The 27680-nt window shown below is 42.0% G+C and overlaps 1 protein-coding gene across 2 annotated transcripts in view; it reads right to left on the bottom strand.

Annotated features, from left to right (window-relative positions):
* The window catches only part of tcf12 (transcription factor 12), a 206672-nt gene that overhangs the window by 89641 nt on the left and 89351 nt on the right, over window positions 1-27680 (bottom strand). For both annotated transcript variants that reach the window (XM_062027644.1, XM_062027653.1), the window contains exons 6-8: window positions 26337-26398; window positions 20968-21100; window positions 17316-17368 (exon numbers count right to left, since the gene is read on the bottom strand). In XM_062027644.1, the coding sequence (XP_061883628.1) occupies window positions 17316-17368; window positions 20968-21100; window positions 26337-26398 (248 nt within the window). The remainder of the gene's footprint in view (window positions 1-17315; window positions 17369-20967; window positions 21101-26336; window positions 26399-27680) is intronic.

The following is a 27680-nucleotide window of genomic DNA, read 5'->3' as shown; positions in this document are numbered from 1 at the left end:
CACCTGTCCTTCGGCGGGCTAAGCCACAACCTCCTGCCCGGCCGCCACCACCGGTTTTTCGGCCTGCTAAGCCGCAACCGCCAGCTAGGCCACCTGCACCTCGGCTGGTTCCCACACCAGTACCTGCACCTCGGCTGGTTCCCAGACCAGTACCTGCACCTCGGCTGGTTCCCAGACCAGTACCTGCACCTCGGCTGGTTCCCAGACCAGTACCTGCACCTCGGCTGGTTCCCAGACCAGTACCTGCACCTCGGCTGGTTTCCACACCAGTACCTGCACCTCGGCTGGTTCCCACACCAGTACCTGCACCTCGGCTGGTTCCCACACCAGTACCCGCTCCTCGGCTGGTTCTCGCACCAGTACCTGCACCACGGCTGGTTCTCGCACCAGTACCTGCTCCACGGCTGGTTCTCGCACCAGTACCTGCACCACGGCTGGTTCCCGCACCAGTACCTGCACCACGGCTGGTTCCCGCACCAGTACCTGCACCACGACTGGTTCCCGCACCAGTACCTGCACCACGACTGGTTCTCGCACCAGCACCTGCACCACGGCTGGTTCTCGCACCAGCACCTGCACCACGGCTGGTTCTCGCACCAGCACCTGCACCACGACTGGTTCTCGCACCAGCACCGGCTGCCACGACAGCGACTACGGCTGCCACGACAGCGACTCCTGCTGCCACGACAGCGACTCCTGCTGCCACGACAGCGACTCCTGCTGCCACGACAGCGACTCCTGCTGCCACGACAGCGACTCCTGCTGCCACGACAGCGACTCCGGCTGCCACGACAGCGACTCCTGCTGCCACGACAGCGACTCCTGCTGCCACGACAGCGACTCCTGCTGCCACGACAGCGACTCCTGCTGCCACGACAGCGACTCCTGCTGCCACGACAGCGACTCCTGCTGCCACGACAGCGACTCCGGCTGCCACGACAGCGACTCCGGCTGCCACGACAGCGACTCCGGCTGCCACGACAGCGACTCCGGCTGCCACGACAGCGACTCCGGCTGCCACGACAGCGACTCCTGCTGCCACGACAGCGACTCCGGCTGCCACGACAGCGACTCCTGCTGCCACGACAGCGACTCCGGCTGCCACGACAGCGACTCCGGCTGCCACGACAGCGACTCCGGCTGCCACGACAGCGACTCCGGCTGCCACGACAGCGACTCCGGCTGCCACGACAGCGACTCCGGCTGCCACGACAGCGACTCCGGCTGCCACGACAGCGACTCCTGCTGCCACGACAGCGACATCTCAGCGACCTCGAGTGGTCCGGCGGCGCAAGCGGAAAGCAGGTCCCCGCATGCAGCCCTCGAGGTCAGTGAAGGGACGTCAGTGGCGCAAACAGCAGCGACATTCAAGACTTTGTTGCAGGACTCAGAGGCTGCTGAACTTCTGGCGCCACTCACGCCCACCTTCTCAGCGGCCACGAATGTGGCCTTTCCGTGGTCGCCCGCCTCGGCGTTCCATTCGCCGCCGCCACTTGACTCGTCCCCGGTGGATTCGGGGACACGTGGCCTGGCGACCCACCACAAAGTCACCCCCCCGCCCGCCCTTTACTCGTGAACTATTGCTTGTTTTTTTTGGGTTCCAGTTGTTTTTTTTGTTTTCAAGGGACATCTGGAATCTGTCCTTTTAGGGGGGGGTACTGTTAGGATCCGCTGCTCGGATCAGTTTGTTTACAGTTTAGTGTCACGTGTTTGTTTGTTTCTGTTGCCATGACGGCAGATTATGCTCAGCTGCCTCTGGTTAGTGTTCGAGACGCTCACCTGTTGTCCGGGCACTAATCAGAGGGCTATTTAGTCTTCGCCCGGGCAGCACTCTGCCTGGCTTCCTAGTTTGTTCTCATGCAACAGCTGACGACCACTTTGCTTCCTGCTAGCTCTCATGCTAGATTATTTTGCTTGCTAGCTCCCATGCTAGTCGTTTTTGTTTTTCTCTTGTCTGATTTAGTTCTAAAATAAATCATTTTCCTACCTGCAAGCTGTGTCCGAGCCCGTCTGCATCCTTGGGAGAACACCTCGCACCACGATGCGACCCGGTCGTCACAAGGGCTGTATGCATTCTGTCAGCAATATGAAAATAACAGTGACATGGGAGGTCTGGTGCTCTGGCATATTTTTAAATGATAACTTCTATTGCTCTAATAATGTTTATAAGATGACAACAAGAAAAAGAAGACAATAATTCACGTTAGGTACAAAAATGACTTATTTCCATTTATATTTCATTAAAGTGAAAACCATTTAGTAATTAAGGTTAGACAACCATTATTTGTAAACAAAGTCCACTCTCCGATCTTGTTCCAGCTTCTTTGCTGGAAAAGTCTAAACATTTTTTTAGTTTTAAAAGTGGCTTTGTGATTTATTTTGCACGTGCAGAGAAAGGCAGCAGCGACAAGCACCTGCCTGGTGACATACGCCCCCGCCCTAACCTTTGTTTGCAGTAAATTAGTTGTTTAGTGTAGCAACATAACTCTAAATGTTGTGGGCAAATGGTAATGAAACTTTCAGGAAATGCCCAAAATGAGATGAGGAATAAATGATTAAATCTTGGAGGTTATCTTGATCATTTGTTCTGTGTTACTTTTCATTTATGTAACGAGGCTCAATGTTTGTCAGCGTCTGCGGTGCGCTTTCACCCACGGAGACAAAGAGAATGGATGACTGACAAGAGGGTTTACTCTGTTTATTTTAACAACATAGCTAAAAAGATATGGGCTGATTTTGATGAAACTTTCAGGAAGTGTCTGAAATGAGATTAAGACCAGGTAAATAAACGATGGGGGGGGGGGGGGGGGGGGTATCCAGACCATTCCGGATTTAAAAAAAATATTTTATTACTATTGGGCGATAATGGCAGTTCTTGTTTAGAACCGGTTCCCAATGTATTAATTCCTTAGAATCGCTTGCCATTTTTTCAACCGATTGCCCTAATGATTCTTGTCGGCAGGAATGATGTCATTAAACAATGTGCATAGTGACATCAGACAGCAACATAACGCCGCCCAGGCAGAAGAAGGCATTTTACAAGAAAAAAATGCAACAGCGCTACTTGTAATAATTGCAAGGTTGCTATTTCATCAATAATAGGACATATGAGCATATGTTCAAACATTTAAACACACAGCATGCACTAAATATAAATCCATCCATCCATCCATCTTCTTCCGCTTATCCGAGGTCGGGTCGCGGGGGAAGCAGCCTAAGCAGGGAAGCCCAGACCTTCCTCTCCCCAGCCACTTTGTCCAGCTCCTCCCGGGAGATTCCGAGGCGTTCCCAGGCCAGCCGGGAGACATAGTCTTCCCAACGTGTCCTGGGTCTTCCCCGTGGCCTCCTACCGGTTGGACGTGCCCTAAACACGTCTCGAGGGAGAAGTTCGGGTGGCATCCTGACCAGATGCCCGAACCACCTCATCTGGCTCCTCTCGATGTGGAGGAGCAGTGGCTTTACTTTGAGCTCCCCCCGGATGGCAGAGCTTCTCACCCTATCTCTAAGAGAGAGCCCCGCCACCCGGCGGAGGAAACTCATTTCGGTCGCCTGTACCTGTGATCTTGTCCTTTCGGTCATAACCCAAAGCTCATGACCATAAGTGAGGATGGGAACGTAGATCGACCGGTAAATTGAGAGCTTTGCCTTCCGGCTCAGCTCCTTCTTCACCACAACGGACCGATACAGAGTTCGCATTACTGAAGACGCCGCACCGATCCGCCTGTCGATCTCACAATCCAATTTTCCCTCACTCGTGAACAAGACTCCGAGGTACTTGAACTCCTCCACTTGGGGCAGGGTCTCCTCCCCAACCCGGAGATGGCACTCCACCCTTTTCCGGGCGAGAACCATGGACTCGGACTTGGAGGTGCTGATTCTCATCCCAGTCGCTTCACACTCGGCTGCGAACCGATCCAGCGAGAGCTGAAGATCCTGGCCAGATAAAGCCATCAGGACCACATCATCTGCAAAAAGCAGAGACCTAATCCTGCAGCCACCAAACCGGATCCCCTCAACGCCTTGATGCGCCTAGAAATTCTGTCCATAAAAGTTATGAACAGAATCGGTGACAATGGGCAGCCTTGGCGGAGTCCAACCCTCACTGGAAACGTGTCCGACTTACTGCCGGCAATGCGGACCAAGCTCTGACACTGATCGTACAGGGAGCGGACAGCCACAATCAGACAGTCCGATACCCCATACTCTCTGAGCACTCCCCACAGGACCTCCAGAGGGACACGGTCGAATGCCTTCTCCAAGTCCACAAAGCACATGTAGACTGGTTGGGCAAACTCCCATGCACCCTCAAGGACCCTGCCGAGAGTATAGAGCTGGTCCACAGTTCCACGACCAGGACGAAAACCACACTGTTCCTCCTGAATCCGAGGTTCGACTATCCGGCATAGCCTCCTCTCCAGTACACCTGAATAGACCTTACCGGGAAGGCTGAGGAGTGTGATCCCACGATAATTGGAACACACCCTCCGGTTCCCCTTCTTAAAGAGAGGAACCACCACCCCGGTCTACCAATCCAGAGGTACCGCCCCCGATGTCCATGCGATGCTGCAGAGTCTTGTCAACCAAGACAGCCCCACAGCATCCAGAGCCTTAAGGAACTCCGGGCAGATCTCATTCACCCCCGGGGCCTTGCCACAGAGGAGTTTTTTAACTACCTCCGCAACCTCAGCCCCAGAAATAGGAGAGCCCACCACAGATTCCCCAGGAGCTGCTTCCTCATAGGAAGACGTGTCGGTGGGATTGAGGAGGTCTTCGAAGTATTCCCTCCACCGATCCACAACATCCGCAGTCGAGGTCAGCAGAACACCATCCGCACCATACACGGTGTTGACAGTGCACTGCTTCCCCTTCCTGAGGCGGCGGATGGTGGTCCAGAATCGCTTCAAAGCCGTCCGGAAGTCGTTTTCCATGGCCTCGCCGAACTCCTCCCATGTCCGAGTTTTTGCCTCCGTGACCGCTGAAGCCGAACACCGCTTGGCCTGTCGGTACCTGTCCGCTGCCTCCGGAGTCCTATGAGCCAAAAGAACCCGATAGGACTCCTTCTTCAGCTTGACGGCATCCCTCACCGCCGGTGTCCACCAACGGGTTCTAGGATTACCGCCACGACAGGCACCAACGACAATAGAGGCGCGGAACATGGTCCACTCGGACTCAATGTCCAGCACCTCCCTCGTGACATGTTCAAAGTTCTTCCGGAGGTGGGAATTAAAACTCTCTCTGACAGGAGACTCTGCCAGACGTTCCCAGCAGACCCTCACAATGCGTTTGGGCCTGCCAGGTCTGTCCGGCATCCTCCCCCACCATCGCAGCCAACTCACCACCAGGTGGTGATCGGTAGAAAGCTCCGCCCCTCTCTTCACCCGAGTGTCCAAAACATGAGGCCGCAAATCCGATGACACAACTACAAAGTCGATCATGGAACTGCGGCCTAGGGTGTCCTGGTGCCAAGTGCACATATGGACACCCTTATGCTTGAACATGGTGTTCGTTATGGACAATCTGTGACGAGCACAAAAGTCCAATAACAAAACACCACTCGGGTTCAGATCCGGTCGGCCATTCTTCCCAATCACGCCTCTCCAGGTTTCACTGTCGCTGCCAACATGAGCGCTGAAGTCACCCAGTAGGACAAGGGAATCACCCGGGGGAGCACTTTCCAGTACTCCCTCGAGTGTATCCAAAAAGGGTGGGTACTCTGAACTGCTGTTTGGTGCGTAAGCACAAACAACAGTCAGGACCCGTCCCCCCACCCGAAGGCGGAGGGTGGCTACCCTCTCGTCCACCGGGTTGAACTCCAACGTGCAGGCTTTCAGCCGGGGGACAATAAGAATTGCTACCCCAGCTCGTCGCCTCTCACTGTGTGCAACGCCAGTGTGGAAGAGAGTCCAGCCCCTCTCGAGAGAACTGGTTCCAGAGCCCTTGCTGTGCGTCGAGGTGAGTCCGACTATATCCAGCCGGAACTTCTCTACCTCGCGCACAAGCTCAGGTTCCTTCCCCCCCAGCGAGGTGACGTTCCACGTCCCAAGAGCTAGCTTATGTAGCAGAGGATCGGACCGCCAAGTGCCCTGCCTTCGGCTGCCGCCCAGCTCACAATGCACCCGACCTCTATGGCCCCTCCCATGAGTGGTGAGCCCATTGGAGGGGGGACCCATGTTGCCTCTTCGGGCTATATAAATACATGTCACGTTTTTTAACCCCGCTGAGCTAATCCCAGGCAGCAGCAGTCATTTGGCGTAAATACAACAGGTACTAACTAACACCGCTAGTAATGTTAGTGCTTTTACCTGTTAAATTGAAATTAATGTCTTCTTTTTTATATGAGCATGGTGAGACATATTCTGACTTGTTTCGAGGCAGGAAGAAGTCGCACCACTTCACGTCTGCCGCGAGCTTTCACCGCGTCAGGATAAAGTGCACTCAGGCCAGGAACGAGCGCTGACAAAGTTTGTGGTCAAAATCTTGCACCTCTTTCCACCGGTATACGCTCCTTTGGTAGGAAAATGTTCAATTGTTGTCAGAGAAAAGTTGCATGTTTTCCTCCAACCACATTTTCACTCATTGTAATTTTTAGAGTTTCATCTGTATAATACAGTATAATGGCTATCGTGTAAGTCCATTCATGTCAGCAATTCTACTTGAAATGCGAAACTAATATGTGATATAAACTCATTACACGCAAAGTGATATATGGCAATCCCTTATTTATTATAATTTTGATAATCATGGCTTACATTTTTTGAAAATCCACATTTTCTGAGATTTTCAGTTGATGGTTTTCATAAACAGGCAGCACGGTGACACAGGGGTTAGTATGTGTGCCTCACAATACAAAGGTCAATCCTGGGCTCGGGATCTTTATGTGTGGAGTTTGCATGTTCTCCCCGTGACTGCGTGGGTTCCCTCCGGGTACTCCGGCTTCCTCCCACCTCCAAAGACATGCACCTGGGGATAGGTTGATTGACAACACTAAATGGTCCCTAGTGTGTGAATGTGAGTGTGAATGTTGTCTGTCTATCTGTGTTGGCCCTGTGATGAGGTGACGACTTGTCCAGGGTGTACCCCGCCTTCCGCCCATGTGCAGCTGGGATAGGCTCCAGCACCCCCGCCAAGCGGTAGAAAATGGATGGATTGTCATAAGCTGTAAGTTATAAACATCAACATTATATCAAAAGAAGGCTTGAAACATCTTGTGTTGCAGGTTATGAACCTATGTCATATATTAGTCTTACCTTGTAAATTTAAACAAACCACTTGCACGAAACTCAATTGTTTTTAAGTTTGAAAAGTATATTTTCTAGGGAGATGACGAAATATTCTTAAAAGTTTTAAAATGTTACTAAATGTTACATTCTTGTTTATTTTACACATGTTTACCTTTGTTAAATTCTACAAAATAATATGTATTTTGTCATGATCTGGCAGCTCTGCTCTTTTTGTTGGCATTGTAAGGTCATGTTAACAATAAATTAAACAAAATTGATGCTAATCCACCTTTTAGTTATATTTTTCCAAATAAAAAATCAATAAGAGAATTAATAAAGAACTGAATCGTGAAACATGATTGAAAGTGGAATTGCAACCGGGTAAATCGTATTAATTCCTATCCCTACAGATGGTATGTGCTTCCCGAGTGCTTTTTTAGTTATTTTACGTTATAATAATTTTTTTATTTTATTTTGCAAAGCGTTACCTGCATCCCCTGACCGCATGTTCCTGGATAAAAATGTGTTGCAGGTGTGAAAACCTGCTTATCAGTGCAGGTTATTCTTTTTTGTCTGCAGTATGAATTTAAGTAATCCCGCTTCCTAAAATAATAAGTTGCAAAAAATGCAACCACATTTATAGTGCCGTGAAACCTCAGGGGAAAGTACAGTATGCATGTGGCTAAGAGAAGAGGTTGTCTGTATACAGTATAAGATGAAAAAGACCCATAAACAGTTGTGTGTTTACAATCACCAGCTGTCCTGTCTAGATAACCCTCACATCCTGGTCCACGGAGGTGTCAAACCCTAAATGCAGCGAGGAAGTGCTTCAGTAAATATTTTGATTCGGTCCATCACAAAGTATACACAAACATCATGCTTGGACCTGCAAAATCTATTGCCTGTCTGATTTAAAACGGCATTTTTTTTAGAGCCAAAAAAACAAGCGAGCAGAAAAGATTATGAATGAAATAAATAAATAAACATGAAAATTCCCAGGTGTAGACTAAAATGATCGGAGCAGTGTGTGAATGTATTTTTTAATCAAGCATCTATTCAGGTCTCTGGTGAAGATTTTGCGCTTGCTTACACCAGCAAAAGCTTTCAGAGGCATCTGCAGCTGCATTCATGCTTTAACAGGCACGCTGCAGGCTCTTCACACAGCTGCCTCTGGCTTCAGGTGCGCCTTCGCTTCAGCACTTCTCAGCACCGCCACCGCTCACTCGTTGACGGCAGCATGCACACAGAACTAAGCTGATAACCATCTAATTGCCCTACAAGTACTCCTTTACACATTCATGGCACCTTACATGGCATATGCTTCCTGTTATTCCACATGTACACAAGTATTTTTAAAATATATTTCCCATCCAAAAAATCTCTTACTTTTAAGTGTCCAGCCCAAAGCTTCTTGAATTTTGTTCAGTTCTGCTAGAGCGTCCGCTGAAATCCCTGAGCAGCCCTTGTTTGCCAGCCATCATGAACACTCTGCACATCTTCGACTTATACCAAGGAAGATCAGTCCCTCATAGATATCCCACAAGTTACGGCTGTGTCCTGACAGGGCAGAGCGTAAAATCCTCTATGCGTCATCATCTTTGGTATATTTGGAAAAAATAACGCCCTTCATTCGAACAAATGAATTGAAATGAACCAAAAACCGCTTGGTGCAAACAAGGCTTAAGTGTACTGGAATTTATCTGCCCACATAACACAGTGCCAAGACAACAGGTAGACACTATAACCGAACCATCCATCCATTTTTTTATACATCCATCCATCCATCCATTTTCTACCACTTATCCCTTTCGGGGTCGCGGGGGGTGCTGGAGCCTATCTCAGATGCATTCGGGCGGTAGGCGGGGTACACCCTGGACAAGTCGCCACCTCATCACAGGGTCAACACAGCGTGTTCAAATTAGAGTCCTGTGTGAGCTGGAGCCTCTCACAGCTGTACACTCTGGAGTGGTTGTCACATATAGACAAACAACCATTCATACTAACATACACACCAATGGACACTTTAGAGCAGGGATATTTAAGTAAATTGTTTTGGGGCCACATTTCCAGAAGAATAAGGACCAGGGGGGAGAACTTCTCCCTTCTCTATCTTATTTGATATATTGAGGAGGACCAGCATCCTCTAGCGCTAACCTTTAATTTGGGTCTATTTATTCTGTCAGAGTTACAGGGGCCTCCTGCTGTTTTTAAAGACCTTCTGCAAAAAAGCTTGTGAAAAATCATCTATGACAGCAGTATAGTGTTTTAAGAATCGTCTGCAAAAATGTGAGTCTGTCACATGTTTTTTTAAACTAAACTCGTGGGCTACCAGTTGAATAGCCCAAATGATGAAAAAGAGAGGACCATAATGGAACCTTGAGGAACACTATTAGTCAGAAGTGTGGACTCGAGTCACATGACTTGGACTCAAGTGAGACTCGAGTCATGAATTTGATGACTATAGACTCGACTTGACAAAATGTAAAGAGACTTGCAACTCGACTTAGACTTTAACATCGATGACTTGTGACTTCACTTGGACTTGAGCCTTTTGACTTGACATGACTTGCTACTTTCCCCAAAACCCAAAGATTAAAAAGTTATTCAGGAGCGCTCCGTAGCTTTCATTTTGTACGTGTCTGTCTATCAGCGTGTGTGCTGCTTGTCAGTGTGTGTGCTCTCAGTACAATACCCAATCAAATTAGATCTACATTGTTTTCATCCCACAGCCTTCATCCAATCAAATTGCAGGACAACCACCGAACAAGAGTTGTCAAACAACGCGCCAGTGAGAAAGATTTATACCAAAGTTGGTTTCGTTCGGGTATAAAAACTACGACTTGGTCAACAAAAAACGAATTGCCCTATGCAAATCATGCAGTTCGAATATTATAGACGGAGACGTAACAACTTCCAACTTCGTTCGACATTTGAAGATGCACAAAGAACGGTAAGTTTTGAATGTAAGCTAACGTTTATTGGCTAAGTAACGTGACTTTTATTTGCTGTGTAGTTAAATCAGTAAGGCTGTAAACTCACTGCTAACGTTATAACCATAGACATCTTATAAGTAGATGCAGCATCAAGCGCTACTGCCTACTGGCGCTGACGAGACGCGGGGGCGCCATCTTGGAGTGGTGATCCGCTCCACTCAGTGCAATTCATTTGGCAGAAGCAATGAACTGTCAGCGCAATTTAATTCATCTTACCTCACTGAATACCACTGATTTTCACGCGTTTTTTTGTCATACGTGTAGCTATGATAAAGGACACATGTTTTGGCGTGTTTTATTATTCATAGTTTGCTTAACAGTAATAGGATATTTTTATATGCTATAAGTGACCAGACGTCCGAGATCAAAACTGGGAATATAATCCCAGAGAAAGGGGAAAAAAACGGTCAGCTAAATTTAAGTTGAAGAAACAATATAATTAGGTTATATATACATGCGTATATCCTACATAAACAATATATTAGATATCTATATATCTTAGGGACATATAGACTGTATCTCTGTTGCTGCAGCAGCAGAGAGTTTATTCTGTCTGTACACTTTGTATTGATATTTTGTATTACATTCTTCCCTTAAATGATCATGTTTACAGTGATTGTTTTATATGTATTTTTTATGTATGTCGCTTTGGATAAAAGTGTCTGCCAAATACTTAAACATAAACATATATAAACACCTGAAAGTCTTTATATCAGCTAAAACCACCAATTTGTTTCACTGGATTCAGAATAAAACCAAATTCTGTCTTATCCAACAATGTTAGTATTTGAATATTGTTACTTGAAGACTTATTCCTGGTTACAATTATACTGTTAAGAAAGTATTGTCTTATATTTTGCCTAAAATGAGAATGCATCATAATCAGTGGCGGCTGGTGAATTTTGTTTTAGGTGGGGCTGAAAGTTTGTAAACCAAACCCCTGTAGGAGGGTCATCGTCCCCCAGAAGATTTCTTTGTGATTTTCACATAAAAATATTGAAGATCTTTGCTTCTTCTCAACGCTGTGCTAATATTCTTTTCACAAAATATAACCAATAGTACGTTAATGTTAATTCTTACTTGTGAAAAGTAATCCCCCGATTCTTATTTTCAACAGTCCGCTCATTTGAGCAGGAAAACGCTGAACACCAGCCCGGCATCTTTGTTTTCTACCTGTCAACTGTCAGTTTAGGCTGCTCGCCGGCTCCTCATCACCACTTCAAGATGGCGGCCGAATGGCTCTTTCTGTGTGGAGTTTGCATGTGACTGCGTGGGTTCACTCCGGGTACTCCGGCTTCCTCCCACCTCCAAAGACATGCACCTGGGGATAGGTTGATTGGCAACACTAAATTGGCCCTAGTGTGTGAATGTGAGTGTGAATGTTGTCTGTCTATCTGTGTTGGCCCTGTGATGAGGTGGCGACTTGTCCAGGGTGTACCCCGCCTACCGCCCAAATGCGGCTGAGATAGGCTCCAGCGACCCCCCGCGACCCCAAAAGGGACAAGCGGTAGAAAATGGATGGATGGATGGACAGCAGCCAATGCTGCGTCTACTTATAAGATGTCTATGGTTATAACGTCATTGCAAACACGGCAATCTGTTGCGTCTACTGCAGTTTGCTACCTTATTCATACTTTTTGTCAAGTGATTTTTTTCAAGCAGGGTTGCATAACGTTACGTTAGTCAATGTATCACACACAGTAACGTAATGTTAGACGACGGTCAGCAGCACCGCGTATTGTAGCCACCTACAAAAAGACAAACATAGTCAAATAAAGGTCAGTTAAAATGTATACTATATTAAGAATATGTGTACATATTGCATAGGGCCCTGACATCTAAAAAGTACAACTCTGTTCATTGTTATGTTCATGTATTTGTTATGTTTTTCATGTGTACGCACACATAAACACACATACAGTATGAGATGAGATCAATGAGATAAGGTAAGAACAGGATAGAAACTGATGTGGAACTAGTTACAATGCAATATGCCATGGAAATACAATGCTAACACTTTTGTACAAATAAGTACAGTTGCACTTGTTTTTTCAAATGTCTTTATTCTGTAAAGGAATGAGTTAAATGTATAAAATGACTGGTTCGTAGTGATATTATGAAGTGCAAGGTCAGCACTATTTTTTTGCCCGCAATTTCAAATGCACTTGTTTTAATAAATAAATACAGCGTTTTAAAAGCATACACAATCTTTGTAAATATATTAGTCTGTGGTTAAAAGGACTTGAAAGGACTCGAAACTCAAAATGCAAGACTTGGGACTTCACTTGAGACTTTCCAGTCTTGACTTTGGACTTGACTCGGGACTTGCCTGTCTTGACTCGGGACTTGACTCAAGACTTGAGGGCAAAGACTTGAGACTTACTTGTGACTTGCAAAACAATGACTTGGTCCCACCTCTGCTATTAGTATAGCTAAAGTTGAACAATTGACTACTGAGTTAGTAACCAAGCTACAGCAACACCTTGGTTAAATAAATCGCAATATGAAAAAAAATTATAAGTATAATAAAGAAGAGGACTTATGGGGATGGCTTGAGAAATGCTCCCTTTAAGTAAATCACAAGTTTGTACCACAGAGTTCTAGGTTTGCTAGCAAGGTTAAAATGCCCATGCATGTGGAAGAAAAAATGTCGACTCAAATGTGCATCTTTTGAATATCGCACAATTTATATAAAAAAAACAAAAACAAAACTATATACAAAGAGAAAGGTGCACACAGTAACATCATTCAAAGGAAACAAGCCATAGAAGTGTTACGTCTTCGACGCATGGCTGCGATTGTCACGTTCCCCTCCAACGCAGGAAACAAGCAGGAGTAGCGTGCAGGTAAGATTAAAGGCCTACTGAAACCCACTACTACCGACCACGCAGTCTGATAGTTTATATATCAATGATGAAATCTTAACATTGCAACACATGCCAATACGGCCGGGTTAACTTATAAAGTACAATTTTAAATTTCCCACTAAACTTCCGGTTGGAAACGTCTATGTATGATGCGTATGCGCGTGACGTCACGACGGCAATGGAAGTATTCTTACCCAATGTGTCACCATATAAACTGCTCTGTTTTCATCGAACAATTCCACAGTATTCTGGACATCTGTGTTGGTGAATCTTTTGCAATTTGTTTAATGAACAATGGAGATTGCAAAGAAGAAAGTTGTACGTGGGATCGGTGTATTAGCGGCTGGCTGTAGCAACACAAAAAGGAGGACTTACTTGGATAGCAGACGCCTAGCCGATGCTAGCCGCCAACCGCACGGATGATCGGGTGAAGTCCTTCGTCGCGCCGTCGATCGCTGGAACGCAGGTGAGCACGGGTGTTGATGAGCAGATGAGGGCTGGCTGGCGTAGGTGGAGCGCTAATGTTTTTATCATAGCTCTGTGAGGTCCGGTTGCTAAGTTGCTAAGTTAGCTTCAGCGTCGTTAGCAACAGCATTGTTAAGCTTTGCCAGGCTGAGAATTATTAACCGTGTAGTTACATGTCCATGGTTTAATAGTATTGTTGATCTTCTGTCTATCCTTCCAGTCAGGGATTTATTTATTTTGTTTCTATCTGCATTTGAGCCAGATGCATACTTGCCAACCCTCCCGTTTTTAGCGCCTCTCCCGACAACCTCCCGGCAGAGATTTTCTCCCGACAAACTCCCGGTATTCAGCCGGAGCTGGAGGCCACGCCCCCTCCAGCTCAATGCGGACCTGAGACTGAGTGGGCACAGCCTGTTCTCACGTCCACTTTCCCACAATATAAACAGCTTGCCTGCCCAATGAACAGAGAAGTTAAACAGGACAATACTGCCATCTAATGGATAGCCAACGGAACACTGAAATTCAAGTATTAATTTTTTTTTCTATGTAAATAAAATAAATATATATATATGTATATATATATATATATATATATATATATATATATATATATATATATATATATATATATATATATATATATATATAGCTAGAATTCACTGAAAGTCAAGTATTTCATACATATATATATATATATATATATATATATATATATATATATATATATATATATATATATATATATATATATATATATACATACATATATATATATATATATATATATATATATATATATATATATATATATATATATATATATATATATATATATATATATATATATATATATATATGAAATACTCGAGTTGGTGAATTCTAGCTGTAAATAACCACGCCCCCAACCCACCCCCGACCAAGCCCCCCACCTCCCGATATTGGAGGTCTCAAGGTTGGCAAGTAAGGCCAGATGCTATCACGTTAGCTCAGTAGCTAAAGAGCTTTGCCGATGTATTGTCGTAGAGATAAAAATCACTGTGAATGTCCATTTCGCGTTCTCCACTCTCATTTTCAAGAGGATATAGTATCCGAGGTGGTTTAAAATACAAATCCGTGATCCACAATAGAAAAAGGAGAGTGTGTGGAATCCAATGAGACCTTGTACCTAAGTTACGGTCAGAGCGAAAAAAGATGCACCCTGCACTGCCTCTCTAGTTCTTCACTCTTAATGTTCCTCATCCACGAATCTTTCATCCTCGCTCAAATTAATGGGGTAATCGTCGCTTTCTCGGTCCGAATCTCTCTCGCTCCATTGTAAACAACGGGGAATTATGAGGAATCCTACCTCCTGTGACATCACGCTACTTCCGGTATAGGCAAGGCTTTTTTTTATCAGCGACCAAAAGTTGCGAACTTTATCGTCGTTGTTCTATACTAAATCCTTTCAGCAAAAATATGGCAATATCGCGAAATGATCAAGTATGACACATAGAATCGATCTGCTATCCCCGTTTAAATAAAAAAAAATCATTTCAGTAGGCCTTTAAGTTATTTTAATAAAATAAACGCAGGACAAAAATACAAAACTGAGAATACCAGCAAGCGTGGAGCTAAACAAAACCAAAATGTCACCAAGGGTGAAAAAACAAGGAAAGCTAGTCTACAAAAATCACTGGAGTGATTAGAAAAACCGGGAGAACGTAACTGTTGCCTATTGCAAACATTGATCCAGCAACTACTGCTGGGTAACAGGAAATTATAAAGGGGAGTGATTAACCAAAACACCTGGTGGAAACACTAATTGCAAAACTAAGACAGGTGAGGAGAATCAGTGCCCATGGAGACCAACAGTAAACAGGGAAAGAGGGTGCACCCAGGAAACAGACTAACACAGAAAAACTACCAAACATAAATCATGCCATGACCCGGGTAACGGATCATGACAAGAAGATTTTCAAAAAGGTCACCGCTGGCCAAGTATTGGTTAATATAACTGATTTTTGTTCCGCTGGCGTGTAATCTATTCCCATTCAATATGCTATTCAAAATCCCTCTGTGACTGGCTTGGAAATCAGTCCAGGGTGTAGTCCGTCTTTTGTTCCAGCCCCATAACTCTGAACTGAATAAGCAGGGCAGAAAATGTATGAATAGCTCCGAAAAAGTCAGTGTTGAGTGACTAAAAACATCCATGATAATCTTTAATAATACAGTACCTGTGTTCATGAGGACAAGGCCTCGTATTTTACTAATACTTTTAACAAAAACACCACCTATGGGAAAAGGTATTAAGCACTGGCCTTATATGTTTTGCTTTAAGTCCTCAAAAGGTCTGTAGCCTTTTATTCAACATTGGCATCTCTATTCTTTCAAATGGGATCAAAGAATAACGGGGATAATCCTGCCTAGCTCCCAGCTTTATCGCCTGAGCAGCACTGAGTGACAAGAAGAAGCTTTATTTCCTTCCATGCTCTGTCACTGTTTCTCCCTCTACACCATTGTACTGCTTGATTGTACTCTTATGAGTCACACAAGCGCACCTGCACCCATGTGTTAAGTAGTGACAAATAAAAGCCCAGCGTCCATTTACACAACAAAGAGATGTAACCCGGGAGGCAAGCGTTCTTTGCCTGGCCCCCCTCCTCCTCTCCCTCCTCCCACGTCTGACAAGACCTCAGATATATCACTTACTTAAGAGGAAAAGGGAGGGACGCGTTCCTGCCGCTGCTGGAGACGGATTCTCTCCCCCATGCTCTGACAAACTTCTTTTTAAATACAAATCCAGAAACAAAACACATGCCAACCTTTTATGTTCCGCAGCCTGTTCTATATTTGATCTCTGAGTAACGGCAGCGGAGCTGACGATTATCAAAGCGTTGAAAGGTAAAGCCAGTCTCAGAGGCCCTTTACCAAAATAAAAAATATTGTTTAATAATGATATAAGAAAGTTGGAGTTTAGCAAACCAGTTGCTTTTTCTGTATTAGGAAAGACATATTTGTCTCGTGAAGCAATTCAAGCAAGCACTTAATTAAAAAAAGTGTGTATTCACTAAGGTTTTACAAAAGAACATCTGACTTAGTGATTTATGCATATTAATGAACTCCAAACACCCCCCACTCCCCTGCCGAAATGAACGCAAGCTGAGCTCCACACTTCTCTGCATCCTAATGGTTTCTGCTCCGCCGGGATCATTACCAGCAGAATTTTCAGATATTCTGTGCTATTAATCTCTGTCTGTCCTCCTGTTCAGCGACGTAATGACTAATTAAACATCAAAAGAGCAGAGCTGGGGATCCGCTCTGACAGCCTTTTTTCTCCCAGGAGAGCCTGTGAGGAGGCTGGACTGTGACAGGGCACCACTGAAAATCAATCACCTCCAAGTACAGCCGTGCTCACGTGTATACACACATACATACACAGACACACACTTGAAACAATGCTTTCAACGTACAATCCTACAAAAAATCCTTTCAACAACAACAAAAAAGATGCCACGACGTTGCTTTGTGACTAAACACACGCAGTGGTGCTAAACAACAAATGCACACGCTATACAGGTATAATTGCAACTCCCATCCAGTAGCTGTGGTGATGATGTCAACAGCGCTCTTTTGAGTATAGGCCTTGACAGGTTGGCTGTCGGAGATCAGCAAAGATCTGTGTGTGCGTGCGTGCGTATGTGTGTGTGTGTGTGTGTGTACGTGTGTGCGGGTGGTGAGGTGAGCTCACTGTGAAATCTATTTATATGAGAGGTAGATGATCTTCCACTCACAGATGAAGGCAAGCCAGGAGGGACCTTGCGAACCTTTTTTGTTTGTAGAGGATCTATGGAAAGAGATGAAAGACACACATTTATTCATTCACAAACAAACACAACAAAGCTCTATAAAAACAGCACTTATCCTATCTCCTGAACACCAACTATACATTACAAACTTCATTATGGTCTTTTTTGCCTGGGTATTGTTAGGAATTATAAACCTAAAGGGGTCATATTACGCTTTTGTACATTTAAAATACTTCCTTGTGGTCTACATAAAATGTGATGGTGGTTCTTTGGAAAAACTGTTGCATAGATTATGTTTACAGACCATTGTCAAACCGCTTTCTGACTGTCTCTTCAGGATGCCCCTTTTTGTGGGTGGTCTAATTTACATGCATTTGTGTCTTCTCCCTACCAGCCATGTTGTAGTTTTAAGTGCTTTCGTATGGCGTCTACTTACAAATATAATTGAGAGCTATACACTACTTTGTATTAGAAATGGCAACAGCGGTGGGGGAATGCATGTACGAGCCAGTCTGCCCCACAACAAAAGGATAGAGAAAAAGAAGGAGCTCAATGACTTCAGTGTCCGATTACAATGGCGGACTCGCGCAAAACTCTTCGGGTAAATTTTTACCATATGTGGTGATATCCGCTGACGTCACCAATGGGAAAAATATTACAAATTGTGCAGATTCCAATCGGCACGTTTGCAGAAAGTATGAAGGAAGGCAAGATTGTTTTACAAATATCTTCACAATGCATCCATCAAATTTTCAGGACTTGTGCACTTATCCCAAGTACACAAAAACAGTTACCAATGGGTATGAAAAGTTGGTTTTGCATAATATTTCCACTTTAAGTAATGGTAAACAATTGTTTACTCATACAATTAATAATAATTCATCTTTAAAAAGAAACAACAAATGAATCCCAATGAGATTGTCAAGGGGGTACAGTAGTACCTCGGTTTTTGTACGGCCCATTTTTTGTGTGATTTGGTTTGGATTTAAAATACTGATTTAATCAATTGTATTATGTGTGTTTGTTTTATTTGTTCAGAGAAAGCACAAAGCTAATTGAACAACTCAGTGTCTGTCGCTTTTCTTTGCATTGGAGCAGGATCAATTAAGCACTGTGCTCTCTACTGTCCATGCGCTGTTCATGTGATGAGGCGTTCAAGTAGTATCCGAAAGAAACCAAGTTCAATATGTATGCAAACAAATTAAAAAATCCTATGATATTATTAGAAGAGTCTCTAATGTAGTTAGTGAATCATGTATGCCATTATGAAACAGCTTAATTGATCCACATTTGACATATTGTAACGTTGTTTGGGCCACTTGATATTTTTCATACAAGGAGAACCATACTTTTTTTATTTTGCCTACCATTTACAATCTCTAAGCAAGACAAGAACACATATCTTTATTTTTGTATGCATTCTAATTTATAGTATACATATGAGGTGGCCAACAATGCAGCTATTTTGAAGTACTGTATTGTGCCCATAAAGACCTCTAAAAAAGATCCAAAAACTGCCAAAAATACTCCATTGACATGTTGTGACCTGCATATTAACCAAGTATTAGCGATATTGTTAATATTAGCGGTAACACCGAGGAACTACTTTTAGCGGTGCTGTGATCATAGAACGGTAAATAGCTTATTCTGCTATATTGACATACTGAGCTAGTGAGCTGTTGCATCACCTCTGAGCTGGTAAAAGTTAATTCTGGATTATAAATAATGCCTTTCACTGGTATATTAGAAGATTGTGGCCATAAACCGAGACATTGGTTGATTTTGACATTCAACTTAGACCCAAAGATTGCGATAAAAACAAAAAAAACCTCTAATTTGGGTACATCTTTTTTTTTTTTTACCTGCGTGAGGATCACGAATAATTGTTCATCTTAATGGGATGATATAAACATACCACCAGTCGGCATCCCAGTTAGAGCAGAAGTGTACAGTAAGTGATTGTTTTATTATGTTCGTAGTTTGTATTTCTTGTTTAGCATTTAGCAATGGTGCTACTTGCTGGATCAGCTTATCAATCAGTTTCTAAAACTTGTAGCTCATCCTTATTCAGGCAAAAAAAATTATATGCTTCTGGATCAGCATTTGTCCCAAATAAGTCGTTGTTGGGTCTCATGAAGTCTGCCATGATTATTATTGTTGATGTTGAAGGAAACAGCGAACATTGAGATGCCCCTACTAAATTAATACAAAATTAATTAATTGGAGCGAACCCCATTACCTCCATTGTTAGCTAACTCTTAATAGCGTCTATTTACGAGTTGGAATGCTTAAAAGTGTGTTTGTCTCACATAAGAATTGTGATTGATATACAATTCCAAAAAAAGTTCAGTTCCCCTTTTAGTCAGATACTTTTAATACATAAAAGATTATTGATAATACAGTTAACCTTGACTAATCAAGCGCCATCTGCACCTCTGTTTACTAAATTTAAACTTTTGTCAATAGGTTCTATTAATATGCTTTAAACATGTCTGTTTATATTTAGGTTAATCAATTATAAAAAAGACATATGCGCTTTTCAAAAGTTTTTTTGTTATTATCAGATACTCATATTCAGTAAGAGATTAAAAAAAACTTAATTATTCTTAGTAGAACATCCAGTCATCAATTTTACAATAAATTATGTGGCCCCTATTTTGGAACGCCTTATCTAACAGTTTTACGGAGCCGATTCCAATACTGATCTTTTAACTGTATCAGTATCTGGTTGATACTGATACATATCACATGTATTAACTGTCAATTTTTAAATATATTTATAGTGAGTGCTATTAACAGTGTAATAATATAATTAAAATGTTTAATCCAGTTCCTTATTCTTTTTTATTACATTACAATTGTTTGATCACAATGAAGTCAATAGTACACAATATCTGAACAAAAATACAAACTACTATTTACTACTCATTTAAATCCTTTAGTTTTTGCCTTCAACATCCTCCTGTGTCCACTGTCCAGGGAATTATTTCCTGGATTTGTAAACATGAAAACAAAAATCTAGTCTTGTGTTGTTTCAATGTATTTTAGCAATTAGCATGTCTGTTCCTGGCTTACTGTGTGAAGTATGTTTACCTAAGATACTAAGAAAGGTAGTTTATTTGCCTTAATGGAAGTGGTTATATTAACCAAGCTGGTGACCGCATCTGTGAGTTGAGTGACCAAAGATAAATAAAGTATTAGTCAGAGATGATCAGCTTTGAAAGGCATTATTGTGCAGAGGCTGATCACATACTTTTCCACAAAAATCATCCGATACTGATTGGTGGCCAATCGATCGGCATATCCCTAAATTTAGGGTGTGTGAAACTGAATAATAGAATTTGTATTACTTCTTAGAGGAAATATTGTTTCTGTCTATGTTGTTAGTTTAGTTTTTTTTATGGATTACTAACAGAAACTAAGGTACCACATTAATGGTAACATGAGATAATGTTTTTCTTAGTTTGAGCATTTTTTACAACCTCTACTGGTTATAATCATTACTATTTTGATTCATTGTTCGTTTGTCACATCAGCAAAAAAATATATATATTTGAAATAAAACAGCTACAAATGTGTTATGACTAAAGAGGAACATTGATGTTTTCATCAAGTCCTTTACTTAAGTGATACTAACCAACAGGCAAAGGATCCTGTAAAGAGCGTCTTCTGGGATTGGCTGCGCTGAATGAATAAAACAGAGCTGGTGACTTTGTCGACGTTGTCCCTGAACTAGGACTTGCCAGTCCTGTGTCCGAGCGAAGAGACGACTGTGAGAGAAAAGAAAAATGCATCAAAATAAAGGCAAAAGCCAAATCATTTGCAGTGATTTATTACCTGCGCTTTAAGGTTTTTTCTTATTACAAATGAAATAGGGCACTAGTATTAAAATTCAGCAGCTAAAAAAAACAGCCGCTTACAATCATGTCACATAAAAGTGATATAATTTTGAAGAGTTATGTAACTGTGTATTCAGTGCCACAATGCTACTGCAACCTTTACTATTCCTATCATTAATATTTTTTGACGCTTACAAACGGGAAAAGGGTCAATAGGCCAATTAGATCACTGATCTAATTAAGAGTAATCTGCTACGAGCTGCATCACGATGGCGAGTACAAATCTGATCTATGTTTAGTAGCTCGCTTGCCAACAAGCACACGTGCCTCTGGGAATCCCCTATTCAGGCTGACAATTGACACAATGACCTGTCACCTCTCAAACCTTCTAGTGGATAAACACGAGTGGATTTTTTTTTCTTACATCAGCGCTAAAGAAGTAGAAGCAATTCAATTAAAAGCTGTGTTATTATAGTACATTATTACATAATTTAGGTGACTCATTTGAAAATAGCACAGTGATTTCCTTTGTGTAAAAGCTAAGTCACATCACAACTATTGGACATGGTGACAAAAATGTAATTCAAAAAGAACAAACTGGCTCTGTAAAATGACAACCTGTCAAAAGATGCCACATGCCACATCCACTCTTGACTCTGTTCAATGATATTGAACCTTTGCCTCCACTCTGTCTGCTCTCACTCTTCAAGAGAAAATCACTGCAGAAGCATAATTGTTTTCTTGTGGCAATCTCTCTAACCCAAGAACACTTTTAACCCTATAGTGACAAATTTGCTCTAAAAAATTTAATTAAATACATTTTGCTATGAATTCCATTCATTCCTCTGTCTGATTTATAAACAAGTTAACTTATGGGTTAAGTAGATTTGTTCACAAAAAAAAAGATACAATGATAGCTGTTAATGAAAGTGAAATGCACCTGAGACTGACAGGCACAAGTGAATGAACAAGACAAGTGTGAATCAATCCACAGCAGGACTTCCTTTTGAACCATGAGAGGTCATTAGCCATGTCAAGCGAGGTGACAAGTAGCCATGTGGTAAACAGATCAATAATCTAATTCAATTTATTGATTTAAATGCTTGGCAAAAGACCAGATGAAATGTTAGTGCAGAGCATGCTAAAAATCAATCAAGGGGAGAGCCAATTGTATAGATACATATACTGTACTGTAAAATATAAATACTGTACATAAAGATACAGAATAATTGTTATTTTAGATGAGGACAAAGAACAATTCATCTATTCATTTTCCATCACTTATCCTGTTCAGGGTCGCAGGAAGCTAGAGTCTATCTCAGCTGACTTTGGGCGAACGGCACCCTGTACTGGCTGTAAGTCAATCACAAGGTAAATAGTTTCTGATTAGAAATGATTTTAACTCCCCCAACTGGCATTATCGACTCATTATGCTTCACCTTGTCGCAGACTAGTAGTGCTACGCTGGTACTGTTTCGCCAAGACAGCTGCACATACACACGGCACACCTCGGTCATGTTTTTGATACTTTCTTTCATTGATTCAGTGCATATCATCCACTTATTCTAAGCAATTCTTAACTCCTTCACACTCACTTTCAAAGTTATGTCTTCTTAGCTATTAGCTTATGAGGTATCAAGTGAGACACAGGATGTTTTGGTCCGATCCTACAGGGTTCACTGTAACATTTGCTATGCCAAAAAGCTTTGTGGAGGCCCATCCATCCATTTTCTACTGCACAACTTAAAGCATAACAATTAGCCAAAAGACAGCTTGTACTCCCAAAAATGTGTCCGCTGAGGCAAGGTATCACTGTACAGTAGTTAGATTGGCATTAATGGAACAATCCACACCCCGCAATCCTCAAGGCAACATCCATCTGTCCACAATCATGTTTATTTCTCTTAATTTTATAAGTGATTAAATAGCTGGGTTGGATACCTGAGCAATGCTTGCTAAGGGTATCTTTTGCTCATTGAATTTTCGTTTTAGAAATGGTAATTGAAAAACAAAAACAATTAGTTTATTTGAATTTCATCTTGAAATGTGTATTTGTTTTTGGTCTGTTCTTTTATTTCTGCTGACTAGTGCTTTTAATTTTTGTTATATGAAACATAAAATAAAAATCTAACGTTGTTTTGGATTTAGTTATTGCTCTTCCAACACTGAAAAAAATAACGCTCTGTTTTTCAATTACATTTTTTGTATTTCAAAATAAAATTCAAATGATCCAATTGTCTTTTCTTTTCTCATTCATGAAACAATAATTCCCTGACCAAAACCTATACAAACCCTAATGACATGATTTTATAAATTTTAGTTTTATTTTGAGAGAAGACAAGTGAACACCTGAAAGTAGGCCTGGGCGATTTATCGATTTTATTGATAAATTTGAGGTTTTTTTGTTGCAGAAGATTTTTTTAAAGATCAATGTTTTTCTCCTCTTGCTCCGGCATACTTTTTTCCCCTCATGAGCTTCCGTAGCCCTCGCCTGCCCCCTTCCTTAGTGGAAATCCACAAGCCTAGCAAAACATGGCTAATGCTAATGCTAACGAGAGTTAGACGTTTTTTCCAAAGAAAAGAAAAGTGTTGCCAGTGCTTTAGAATTGTGGCTACAGGCGTGGAACAAATGACTGCACTTTCTTTAAAAAAGGCAGCAGGACAACAAACTTATTCCAGCATTTGAAACAGCATCTAGCCAAACGGGGGAAATGCATCTTTTTACAAGGCGAACAATACCGCGACAACAACTCCACCTAAGAGGCAGCTTACTGGGGCGAAATCATTTACACAAGGTGCCATGAACAGTATGGAGAACAATGCACAGAGCAATCACTAAAGCAGTCGCTTTGCACATCTAAACCCGACAGCTTGTACGCGCTTGTGCTGCTGCAAAACTCTTGTGGAGTTATACTGCATTTAACCATCAATATAGAGATACATTATATGTGCAATAAAGTGTACATTGTCTTTAACATCAGTACACACTAACAAGGAGCCCAGGAAACTTCAAGGAAAAGCCTGCGTTTATCCACTTACTAAAACTATGTACCAGTAGTAATGTTTTACTTGATTATTTATTTACATACAATGTACAATACTACATTTTTATTTACAGTAGTATTGTATTCAACACATAAGTTTTAAGTTTGCATTTTATTGATCTGATTGATTTTTAATACTATCTAATGATTATTGGTATCTGAGTTAATTCATTGGAGTTTATTTATTTGCATGCAATGTGCAATGCTACATTTTTATTTATAGAAGTAATTTTTTCAAGACAGAAGTTTTAAATTTGCACTTTATTAATCTCAATGTTGGACATTATTATTTATTTGCATGCAATGTACAATGTTACATTTGTGTAAGTATTTTAATCAAGCAGAAGTATTGTCTACCAGAGGAAGCTCTTAAAATAGTTGTTTGAAAATTATTGCATACAAAGTGCAGTTTATATCTTGTCTAAAATAACATTATAAAAATTTGAATTTTGCTAAGAGCAAGATGCAGTGTATGCAGTGTCAATTCAAACTACTATTTTTTTATAAAATAAGAGCAAAACTTGTTTTGAATTACCTCTGTCATGTGTATGTATTGGTTTATTTAAAAAGTAGGGGGGGGAATGGTAAATCAAAATTTATGTGAAAAAATTGGGGATTTTATTTTTAGGCCATATCGCCCAGGCCTACCTGAAGGTTAACTGTATTTCTTCCTTTCAATAAAAAAAGAACTATATCTGGTACATTACAAACAAAATCAGTGGACGGACTGATTATTAGGGGTGTGGGAAAAAATCGATTTGAATTCAAATCTCCATTCTTACGTTGTATGATTGTAATTTTTCAAAAATCTATTTTCTTCCCCTGCTCCCGGCAATGTGTATGTGCCTTCTGGGCAACCGTAGGTATTGCGCAATAAGCAGCATGGCTACCTGGTGGCTAGCTACTAAAGGGAGTGTAGTGTTGTTGTGTTGCTGCTAAAATGCAGGTAGAAGAAAAAGCAGCCTTAAGAAGAAATACAACCGCCTCCGAGGACTTTGAAAGCAAACGTTTGGAAACACTTCGGATTTTACCGTTGCAAGAAAGGGCTTGACATGACTCATGCAATTTGCAGACTTTGCGACGTTAAACTTAAGTATTTTGGGAATACTTCAAATCCCTGCGCTCACTTGGACAGACACCACCCAGTTATCAGAGGAAAAGGATCATCCACTAACAACACCGGCAGCTGATCAACGCACACTTCACCAGTTTACAAAATTACCAACCAGTTCTGAACGGGCAAAGAAGATAACCAGATCCATCGCTTGTTTCATTGCAGAAGACCTGCGACCATACAGCGCAGTGTAGACAGAAGGCTTCAGGTTCATGATCAAAACTATTAAGCCACGGTATGACATCCCATCACGCTCGGTTTTTACAGACAATGGTTTACCTTCACTTTACAGAGAGACAAAGCTAAAAGTGGGGGAAGCTGTGACTAAAGCTGGCAGAGTAGCTCTTACGTGTGATCACTGGTTCTCTAGGACCACCAAGTTCTGGCACAGACTGGCAGCTAGCCTAGACTACCAATTGTATTCCATTGATGTTACAGTCACAGGAGTTGTATTACTGTATTTTATTGTTCTGGTAACTGAGTGAGTAGTAACTGAGTGTCAAATTCAGTCAGATGTTAAAACGTTTTGTTCTAGTTAAAATTTGTGCAAGCATGAATAAATCAGACAACATTTGTTGTCTTGGATTTACATTTGTGTGTTTACATGATTGCAATCAGTTGATGAAACATTGTCCTTTAAAATTATAAAAGCTTTTTATAAAAATCTACTACTCTGCTTGCATGTCAGCAGACTGGGGTAGATCCTGCTGAAATCCTATGCATTGAATGAATAGAGAATCGTTTTGAATCTGAAAAATAAAGTTTTTGAATCGAGAATTGAGTTGAATCGAAAAAAACGATTTATAATCGAATCGTGACCCCAAGAATCGATATTGAATCGAATCGTGGGCCACCCAAAGATTCGCAGCCCTACTGATTATGTACAGTGTATATGTACTGTGTGCTGTTGTACTCTATAGTTAATATACTGTACAGGTACAGTATACACAAATAATCAGAATATTTAAATATAAATATGCTTGAAATCATTATGTGATGTAAAACTCACCTGGCACCCTGACACTCCAGGATCCCTCCCAAAACCATGAAATGAAGCCCTCTCTGATTTTCCTGGAAAAGAAGGTTGCTTGTTACCATTTGTAAAAAAACAAACAACAATTAGGACTACAGCTGGAAATTAGCTGAATGCAAAATCTGGTGCACCCATCGATTCTTTATGAATCATGTAAGTGCACTGCACTCTGTCCACAAACCATTGGGGAAAATGAGAAAAAAATTAATTAAACTTAACAGGGCTTTAAATTAAGGAATAGTCATGACTATTACTAATGGATGAATCAATGGAATAAATGGTTCGTGCGAAATGCTTGAAAGCAACTAGAATAAGAAAAAAATGACTAGGTCCTTGTGCAACAACATTTTGAGGCGGTTTTCATTTAACTTCTATATGACATTTAATAAGTAACAACTAACTGATTACTACTTAATCATTCCATTAGTGTGACGTCCAGCCTGCACATCACAGCGAATGTGTCACAGGGAAGAAATAAAACACACACTAGCACATTAATCACACAAGATCCTATATAAACTCAGCTGTTTTAGTCACTGAAAAAACACAACACACCAAGAAATATGTGAGAAAGATAAATAACTTAAACTGCCCGAATGCAGCTGAGATAGGCTCCAGCACCTCCCGTGACCCCGGAAGGGACACGCGGTAGAAAATGGATGGATGGATGCATCATACATTTAATTGGCCAGACGTCCACCTAAAGCACAAATTTTGCTGTTAAAATCTGTTGAGTTGAGGGAACCGGTAAATATTTTTAGTGAGCTAAAACCTGCAGTGCCAGGATGTTCTTTCACACTTCCTTTCACAAGCACAGGTGAGCAGAGGCTGGTTGTGTGTCACTGTAGCATTTCTATAGGCGAAAGTTGCAGTTTGCAGACTAGATACATTTGTGCACGCTATGAGAACTGAGTATATCAGTGAAGAACCTTATCTCGCAAAGCCGCTTCTCTTGTAACAATACCAGTGTCTGATACATTTCTGAGCCATCACTCTGGAAAGAGGAAAAAGGATTAAATTGTTGGATACCACCACCTTGCACTGTCACTGCAGGATGATAAAATGTCTTCTTTCATACAACTTGTATTTAATTATTTTCTCCTACCTAATGTCTGATTCTCGAGCTGGGTCGACTATCATTCCGCAAATGTCCTGAGAGCTTAGAATGTGGTCAAGTTCAGGGTAAAATATTCAATGGCAGCATGTGTTCTGTTAAACACACCGTGTCTGATGTGAATTATTGATGCTCAGTGCTGCAATTTCAAGCCCCACCAGGGCACACAGGCGTTTTATATGACACCCACTGATGTGGCCTTGACG

Source organism: Entelurus aequoreus, linkage group LG02 (assembly GCF_033978785.1).
Source record: "Entelurus aequoreus isolate RoL-2023_Sb linkage group LG02, RoL_Eaeq_v1.1, whole genome shotgun sequence".
Lineage (NCBI taxonomy): Eukaryota > Metazoa > Chordata > Actinopteri > Syngnathiformes > Syngnathidae > Entelurus > Entelurus aequoreus.
Note: the sequence above shows the minus strand (reverse complement) of the source record. Positions and strands in the feature narration are given on the sequence as shown.